This window comes from Mytilus californianus, unplaced genomic scaffold (genome assembly GCF_021869535.1).
Source record: "Mytilus californianus isolate M0D057914Y unplaced genomic scaffold, xbMytCali1.0.p SCAF_6, whole genome shotgun sequence".
NCBI classification, from domain to species: Eukaryota; Metazoa; Mollusca; class Bivalvia; order Mytilida; family Mytilidae; genus Mytilus; species Mytilus californianus.
In genome coordinates, this window is record NW_026262712.1 from 64,970,466 (window position 1) to 64,979,617 (window position 9,152).

Sequence of the window (9,152 nt, forward strand, 5' to 3'; positions counted from 1 at the left end):
CTAGCTCAAGAAGTTCTTACAGGTCTAGTTTCTAAATAACAGCACAAACCACAGTTGTTTAAAGTATACTGACTGGACGACCACAGTGAGAAATGGGAAACTAGATACCAGTGCAATACTGAGACTCTTGATACAGAGATTTCATCTTGTTTTTCTTTACATTGATATATTTTTTCTTATCTTTTAAACTTTCAATGGATTAAAAAATGCTGTAAATTCACAGGACATTTCGTGGTAAACTTGTAAAGTTGGTTTGACTCTTTTTTATTTCAGTATTCATTCATTGTCTCAGCCTGATGTTAGTAATGTAGCTCAAGAGAAAGTCAGAAGAGCTCAGTTGTTAACCATGAACCAAGAATTAGCCAGACAAGTCACCAAAAAGTCTAGAGAGGCTGCAGGTATGTCAACACTTATACCAAGAGTCTGTCTTGAATGTCTTCTTGTTTATAGTATTATATGAAAATATATTCAGTAATTATATGTTGGTCTTTTCTGTCTGTCTGTTTCATGTGCATTGTGCTTTCAGTTGACTTTTTTCATGTAGCATACAATTATAGTTATCCTCTCAAACAGATAATCAAATCTCGTAAAAATTGACTTTTTCTATTATATATTAAAGAAATATTTTACATGGATGTTTTATCTGTGCATGATAGAATGAATATTGGTCAGGTTAAGTGTATTTTAGTCTAACTTTAAAAATAAAGAAACAATTTGAGAACTTAAGAACAATTTCAAAATAGATACTTCTTAAAACTAAAATGATATGAAAATATTTGGGTTTTTATAGAAGACTAATAGGTCTTTGACAAAGGTAGGTCCTGAAACTGTGTAATGCAGGCACTTGTAGGGATTTGTGATTTTTATCCTACAAGGTCTGTTGAATGCATTTATTCAGAGCTAATCTTTACAATTTAATATGTAATACTTTGTGATGTGTATTTGTGCTTTAATTATATAGAGTGGTCTCATTAAGGTAGGTGCATTAATGCTGAGGCAGCACTTTTCAGGTGCTTCTCTTCTTGTATGCTTGTTATTTATTATTGAATTGGAATGAATGTAGATATTATATATATGTATAAACTTGATGCAAACAATTTTATGGTTACCATGGAAAAGTTTTTTTTGTAGTGAGCTAGAGCTAGATTATTTACAAAGATTTTTTTTTTTAAATAAATTAGATCTGGGTGGTTTGGCAAGATCAGCTTTGTTCAGAAGATTGAAAGCTTGTGGGTTTGTTTGCAAGTTTGATTAAGAAAAATGGACTTTGTGTTGGTTGTTTGCAAATTGTTTATAAATATAAATCTTATGGTAAATGCAATATGAATTTGGTACTAACAAAGTTTCTATACTGGCAGGATTTGTTGAAATAACTTTTTCAAGTTAATAAAAACATTTTTTAAGATAACAGGACAATCAAAACTAGTTAAAACTGGTTATATTCTTATAATATTATATGACACAAGTCCAGAATAAGTTTTGAAAATGAAAATTGATAGAAGGGGAAAGATTTATAGGAGATGACTTTAAAAAACTGTAAACCAACTTCTTTTTGCAGATTCTTTATTTCTGGTTTAAACTTTTGTAGCCCACTTCGAGACAATTTAATTTACCGATTTTCAAATTTCTTTGATGTTAAATAAGGATCTAAGTTTTACATATTTGAGACAATTTATATTCATGTTTTTTTTTTTTCAATGCAAAAATAATTTGATTTACAGTAATGAAAAAGTTAAGTAAAGATTAGCTTGTATTTTGTATTGACTAATACATTTAATTAGCCATGTTGCTTATTGAATGAAACATTTTACCAAAAATTAAATGTGACTTACTGTGGACTTGCTGTATATTATCTATTTTATAGAAATATTTTTATATTTCAATATTAAGCATGGAAACAATAAACAATTTTACTAATTTTGTAACAACAATATACAACATTAAATGCAGAGTAAAAAAATCTGTATAAACACTTACTTTTCCTAGGTTTTTGATTTTGTCCTGTTACTTTGGTACTAAAGATCATGTTCTATGCATTTAATTTGAGGAAGAAATGAAAAAAACTTGTCTGAAAACTCGAATCTCTTTCAACTTATTCAAGTTAAAAAATGTCTTAAAGATTACACATAGTGTATATTCCAAATTTCATGCATGGAAATGTTCTTATAAGTTCTTGATATGGATTGAATGCTGCTGAAGGGTTTATTATAAAACATTCACTTGATTTATGGAATGAAAACACTGCTGACACCTAGTGTGGGAAGGCCAGCACCATTTAGTGTAGATTTACAGATTCTGAATAATGTTACAGTATACCACTGTTTTGGAAATATTTTAGAAATCTATTTTAATAAATTGGATAATGTGTATATGTCCATATAAGATGATTGATCTATAATGATAATTGAAATCTATGTAGGAAGGGGTACATCAGTTTCTTGAAATACTGTCAAACTGTTTTTGAGAAACCACCCTGTCTTTTTTTATATAATAAATAGTTCCTTAAAATAGTGGTCTTTCAAAAGGAGTGATTTCTCAATGAAATTGTGTCTCAAGACATAATTCATAACCACTTTACTTTAAAATAGGCAGAGTTGTATAGTTTAAGATCTTTCCTATTAAGAGTTTAAAAATCAAGAAATTTAACACAATTTACATGAAAAAACATCAATAATTTAGAGGGAAACAACCAATAATTAAAATACCCATAATGCAATCAATGCAAATTAAATGTAACTATTAAGTTGGATAGTCAGTGTCATCTAATCTATATAAAAAAGACATTTTGCTTATTGAATGTTTTGTCATTTAATTTGATTTACTGTGACTTGACTGTAAGTGTAAAATTTTTATAGCAATTCAAAAATTACTACCCATCACTTTTAGCATGACAATTACAAAACAAATTGTATAGAAATTGTTAGACTGATTTTTCATCATATCAATGAAGTGAAATTAAAGTCTTATAGGATTGTAAGTATGCTTTATTTTATCACCTTGCACTTTCACCGTGTTTTTCTACAGTAGTTTGTTAAAATTTCTGACCAGTTGAACAGTTTGGTTTGATAAAATTAATTGCAATTTGGTCGGAAAATAAAATAAACTGCAATAGGTGGAGAGCAACACTTACAGTCAAGTCAGAGTAAAGTCATACTGATTGCTATTTGTCCATCTTGTAATCAATGTCACCCTATTTTTCAGCTGCTAGGAGGAAAACATGGTCTGGAATTCCAGGACAGATTATTGTTCCTGATACTGAAGATTCCATTGTCAAGGAAGCTGAACTTACTGATATGGAAAAATACCAACGACAAGAAAACTTATACATTTAAAAAAAACTTTCAAAATATCTTTGAGGCCAGTATTAAAAGATGTAAATCATGTAAAGGTTCTTTATTGTTTTACACCTAGCTATTAACAGAATTTCGTACTAGGTGAAGGAGCTGGATGTCCGAAACAAAACACGATTAACAGTATTCAAATGTGTCCGTTCATTATGTATTAAATAATGAGAATTGAAATTTTGCATAATATTTGCTAACACATATCATAATTATTCAAATATTTTCATTTTATTTATTGAACTAGCCTTTAATTATCAACAAATTTCATTGACAAGATTGACTAAATATGGCTTAAAAAATGCTACCTCGATCATTTAAAAAATTTAAGGGTAGATATGGAATAATAAAGCAACAACTGATTCAAACTCATTTTATAATTATTAATTCAGCAAGGAGAATGTGTTCAATGTTCATAACTCAACAAAGATGGTAAACTGTAATAAAAATCCATTTAATAGATGTTTTATTATATTTATTGGTGAATATTTGAATAATGTATTCTCATGATAAATTAGGGCTTGTTATTAAACAGACTTTTTATATGTAGTTAGAGAAAAGTTATTTGTTAACATTTTCATTGTTTATAAATTGTTTAGCTGCCATTTTCAAGTTAAGTTTTTGCTACTCTTAGTTATGCACAAAATGTGAACTTTCAGTAGTATGATATGTACTGGGCAATAATATTTTGCTGACTTTTTATGGATTGAATTTATTTCATTTGTCAATTTTCGTATTTTGTGGGAAAATGAAATATAGATCGTTTCTTAGCATTGTGATTTCGAACTTAAAAAAGAGGAATGAAAAGAAGAAAATCTTTATATTTCTCACTAGTTTTCAGGATTTAAAAGAATAATTTATATTCGTATATGACAAATGTCTAAAAGCTAAAAAAAAAATTTATATGAACTGAATTTATTTAAATGTAAGCACCATTGAATGTGAGAATCAAAGAAATATTTTATACGTCCTTTTCAGTATTGTGAACAAAGGTTACCTCTATTTAGCTTTAACCTCTGGAGCAATAATTTTACTTCAATGATATTAATAGACGAATAGTTTTGTGATATTTTGTATACAATGAACAAATATGTTGCTTAAACGAAACAATCTGTGATAATTGTTTTTTTTAATCGTTTTGGTATTTTATAATTAGATTATGGTTGTGTGCCACATTTTCTGTTTGAGTCTTTGCTTCCTGTAGTAATAATAAAGATGAACAAGAGTTGTACAAGATTTGTTTTTTTTTTCAGTGAAGAATTTGAAAAAAAGATTGATCTTTATATATGGATGAAATTAGGCATACATTTGTAGGTTTCTTTATAGTTGGTTCTTTTGACCTTTTATTGTCTTTTTTATTCACATTAAAAGTCTGGTTTAATCAACTGAAAAATTTATATGAAGTATTGTATGTTTCTTGCTTTATGAAAGGACAATTTAAGAAGGAGACAAATTATAGCTTTCTGTTAAGCTAGGCGAATTGCTGTATCAATGATATTATGTCATAATTACAGGTAGTCTAGCAGAAGTTGAGATGTAAGGTTAGTGATGGAACAACTAACGTTTTCTAAAATATATTTTATGGAAAAAGCTGTTTATATTATCGAATTTATATATCTGAATATTATATATTTCTGTTTAAAGTTTATTGTTATTTTTGTTATTATTTTTTTGTCCATAGATATGCAAGTTTTTATACTGTTTTTTTGAAAAATAATTTTTGATTATGTTTATAATAGTTAGTAGTGAAACAGCAATTGTATTATATTTTTGTAGGTCTCGGCTGAAATCTAGCTTTAGTGCTATTGTCAACAAGTTTGTTTAAAAGTCACCACTTACTTGAAAAATATATATTGAAAACGATTTTGCTGTTGAATTTATAATAACTCAGAACAGAAAATTTGATTTTGATTGATTAAGAGATCAGCATGAAATTACAAAAGTAATGTCATGCCTTTGGTAAATTTCAATTTCATTAGCCAAACTTTGGAAACAATATTGTATAAGTTGAATGCAGAACATTGTCAACATGTGAACGAATTCATTAACATCTAAAATGTTGAAAGCCTCATTGTGACTTTGAGAAGAAGCACAGCAATAAAAGTGCTGTTTATATGCTATGGGTTTTGTCATATACATGAAGGGATTATGTGTCATAATTAAATACACCATATCCCTTCTTTCTTTTGGTTTTATCATTATTATTGATACTCATAGCTTCTGAAACTATTTTAAACATCCTTGGTTGTAAATGTGAAACCAAGTGTTGTAAGATCAACAGTTCCAAATCTTAGGGTGTTTTATCTTTGTTATTGGCAATAAGTCATGTTTATAATGATGTGCTGTTAAAAAATTTCAAAACATATCTTTATGAAGTTTGTATTTGAATATAAATCATTTTGTATTGTTCAATTAATTTTTGTACATTCCTTTATTTTGTACAGTGTACAGTACATAATTTGTATATTTATATTTGTTCATTTAAAGATAATTATATCAAACTATAAGATTAAATATTATTTATATATAACTGGTGTTGTCAATTTATCTGTCTTTATATATGTAATTGGTTGTCTACTGTTCCGGTGCCAATAAGTCGTAAAGTTAATAGAGTAAAATATACCAAAATCTGGCCTTTTTATCTAGCTTTCGAAACCATGAAATACGGCTGCCATTATAAAGCCAAGGTTCCTGAAAGTTTCGTTAAACAACAAACAAAATTTTCATATCAATATTTAGCCAAAAACTGCAAGCTGTTTTTGGGAAGAGTTATAAAGCTATTCATTCTTTCAAGAAGAAAATTTCACTGCAGTGATAGGCATTTATATACTAAAACTAATATTCCTATTATACCAGTTTGACAAAAGGACTAGCAGGTTTCTGGAAAGAGATGTGTACTATTACTTTAAGATAAATTAAAATTTCTTGTGAATTTTAGTGATTTAATATGTCTTTTTAAATTAATTGCTAAAATTTGCTTATTTTCTTTTAAATGAATTATATCACTTTTTTGCAATGGTAAATGGTGAATCAAATAGGGTATGTATTGGAAATTGTTTCAAGGATTTCAATTTATTATTCGTCCACAATTTTGCTATTTGTGGCACTTGAAATTCCATAATTCTGGATCCAATAACAATGGAATTAAGACTCTCTGGACATAAAAGAACTTGCCACAACTCGAAGGGTCTGTATGTGGCCTATTGCATAGCAAAATTTCTGTCTATCCAACATGCCTCCATTTGCCAGCAATATTGGCTTTCCAAATTTCCCGGTAGTGATCCCAGCCAACCTTTTTGGCAGAACCTACCTATGATTTTGACTGTTAATAACCCGCGTTGTGAAAGGATCAAGGAGTGTAGTAAACTCTACAAATAAATACAGGTACCTAATTTGTGTTGTGCTAATCTTCAACAGTATTCAAACTTTGCACACATGCAAATTATAAATGTGGACCCTGTATGCTTATTTTTCTCTGGTTTCTGTTGTAAGGAACCTAGTCATTGTCGTGGTTGATTGCTATACAGTTACATAGTTTTGTGTTATGCGCAAATATAGGTCCAACAGCTTCAATTCAATATTATTCAAACTTTGCACAATTATTAAACTCATACTGATGATGTGCACCACAGTCCAATTGTTTGACTGATTTGAAATATTTTATTCCCAGATTTCCCATGTGTGGAACATAGTACAGGTTGAGTCGCCAACGATATAAAAGGTACATTGTTTGTGTCATGCGTAGCTTAAACAGGTTTCCTTCAACATACACTGCATCAGTGATTTCACTCGTATTGAAGCTGTGCGTCTCTTGGTTTGGGCAGATTTTAATTATTTATACACAGGTTTCCCATTTGTGGAAAGATAAGTATTTTGTCGTAGAATGCTTTAGAGTGTACCTACTTGTGGCATACGTAGCTCAAACGGTTTCCTTCAACAGTATTCAAAATTTGCACATGCAATGATTCCGCACATAATAAAGCTGTGCATTTTTTTAAAAACATGATTACCAAGTTTCCAATGTGTGAAACTAAGAAATTTTGTTACTGAATACTGCATGAGGTACATAGTTTGTGCTCTGTGTAACTGCATCAGTTTTCCATCATCTGTGTATTGAAGATAACTATAAAAAAAAAAATGATGCACCATAAAACTCTGGCTATAATTAGTTAAATCTTGCTTTAGTTCTAGAAAGGTAAAACCTTTTCTGTTTCTGAGAATTTTCTTAACTATCACAGGAACTTCCATATTCACGCATTTACTTGGTCGAACCTATACAATTGACAAGATTCTGATTTGAGAGTTTTCTCAATCTTTATGGCACTAAAGGTTGTTCTTCAAAACAGCACCACGAGACACAGGTTCAGACAATGTGTTGGTCTCAGTGTTCATTCTCGTCCTGAATATGCAGGAAATATTAGGCATTGGACGTTAAACAAGGAACAATCAACCTATCCTGCTTTCAATAACATTTGCAATTTACCTTATTTGACACAGCTTAGTGCTTAAAATATAAGGAAACTACACAGACATCACAACGGTTTTCTTTTTATAACTTCAAAGTAGCACAAAAAAGAAAATCATAGCATACTATCAATAATTGCTTATCTCAAAATGTGTCATTCCAAGCTGTCTTATATGCATTTTAATTATAAATCCTGGTATGTTTAATGAGATTTTACAAATGAGTCCACAAATGTGCTTCATATTCCCGATCCACTTCTCATTTTACTCTCCTGATTAGCGACCTAAAATTAAAAAAAACGGTATTATTTTTTTTTCTTCATGGTTATATCATAGTAATTGTTAGGTGGTAATGTTACTTTAAACACAAAGCTTTAAGTCAAGACCACTAGAACTAGAAAATCTTAAACAAAACATGTATTAATTGATATATCATAAGCACAATAAACATAATTCAGATTGGCTATCCTTTAACAGGACTGTCTATAAAGCGATTCAGTCTGCGACTTTGTTGTCTTTTTGCAATAGAGAAATGCTATTTAATTTTATATTCAAAAACTTCAGTTAGTTACATTAACATTATAAACTCATCATAGATACGAGAATTAAAATTTTGTACGCCAGATTTTGTCTACATAAGAAACGTTCGAACTATAAAAGTTAAAAGGCCAAATAAACTTCGAAGTTGAAAGCATTGATGACCGAAAATTCCGAAAGGTTTTGCCCCACATATGTCATATAGATTTTCGACCATTTAAACCAAACTTATAGGGTTAAGTTTAATTATCATGTTCCCTCCCCTAAGTCAGCATGCATGTATCATATCTGTCTTTAAGACGCCCAGATAAAAACACACACAAGCCTCTCCTTACCTGAGATATTTTCACACTGATAACTTAGAGACAGATACTTGTCCACATCGGTACACGGATTTCCAAATATTTTTGTTGAGGCAAAGACAGTACATTTTTGTCTCCAGTAGCAGTGAGAACGTAGCGTCTGCACAGCCCATGCCGTGTAACAATGTTGTTCAGCATGTCTTCCTCGACAATGTGTGGAATCCTTTCGTCCAAAATTAGCTTCAATAATTCTAATGATATATCCAACAGGGCATTTAATAGTCCATAACTGATTCTCACAAATATAAGCATGGTAAGTTGCTGAAAAGTATGTAAAACGATTAATAACTAAACATTTATCGATGACATTTTTGGAAACACAAAACTTTTTTTCGTACGCCTGAAAACCAAAGGATGTTTTTACCGTTTTTACACAGTCATATTATATGTTGCTGAAAAAAATAATGGAAGTTAGCTAAATTTGATCGATAGCTTACTGGGTTTTTAT

At 29.7% G+C, this 9,152-nt stretch overlaps 1 protein-coding gene across 8 annotated transcripts in view; it reads left to right on the forward strand.

Moving 5' to 3' along the window:
* Nucleotides 1-5,871, forward strand: part of LOC127705489 (uncharacterized) — a 74,764-nt gene extending 68,893 nt beyond the window's left edge. For 6 of the 8 annotated variants that reach the window (XM_052209807.1, XM_052209809.1, XM_052209811.1 and 3 more), the window contains 2 exons: nucleotides 274-398; nucleotides 3,202-5,871. In XM_052209807.1, the coding sequence (XP_052065767.1) occupies nucleotides 274-398; nucleotides 3,202-3,332 (256 nt within the window). In that variant the 3' untranslated portion in view covers nucleotides 3,333-5,871. Of the gene's footprint in view, nucleotides 1-273; nucleotides 399-790; nucleotides 815-961; nucleotides 977-3,201 lie in introns of all 8 variants that reach the window. The other 2 variants (XM_052209808.1, XM_052209810.1) reach the window with 2 other exon arrangements.
* The last annotated feature ends 3,281 nt before the right edge of the window (nucleotides 5,872-9,152 follow it).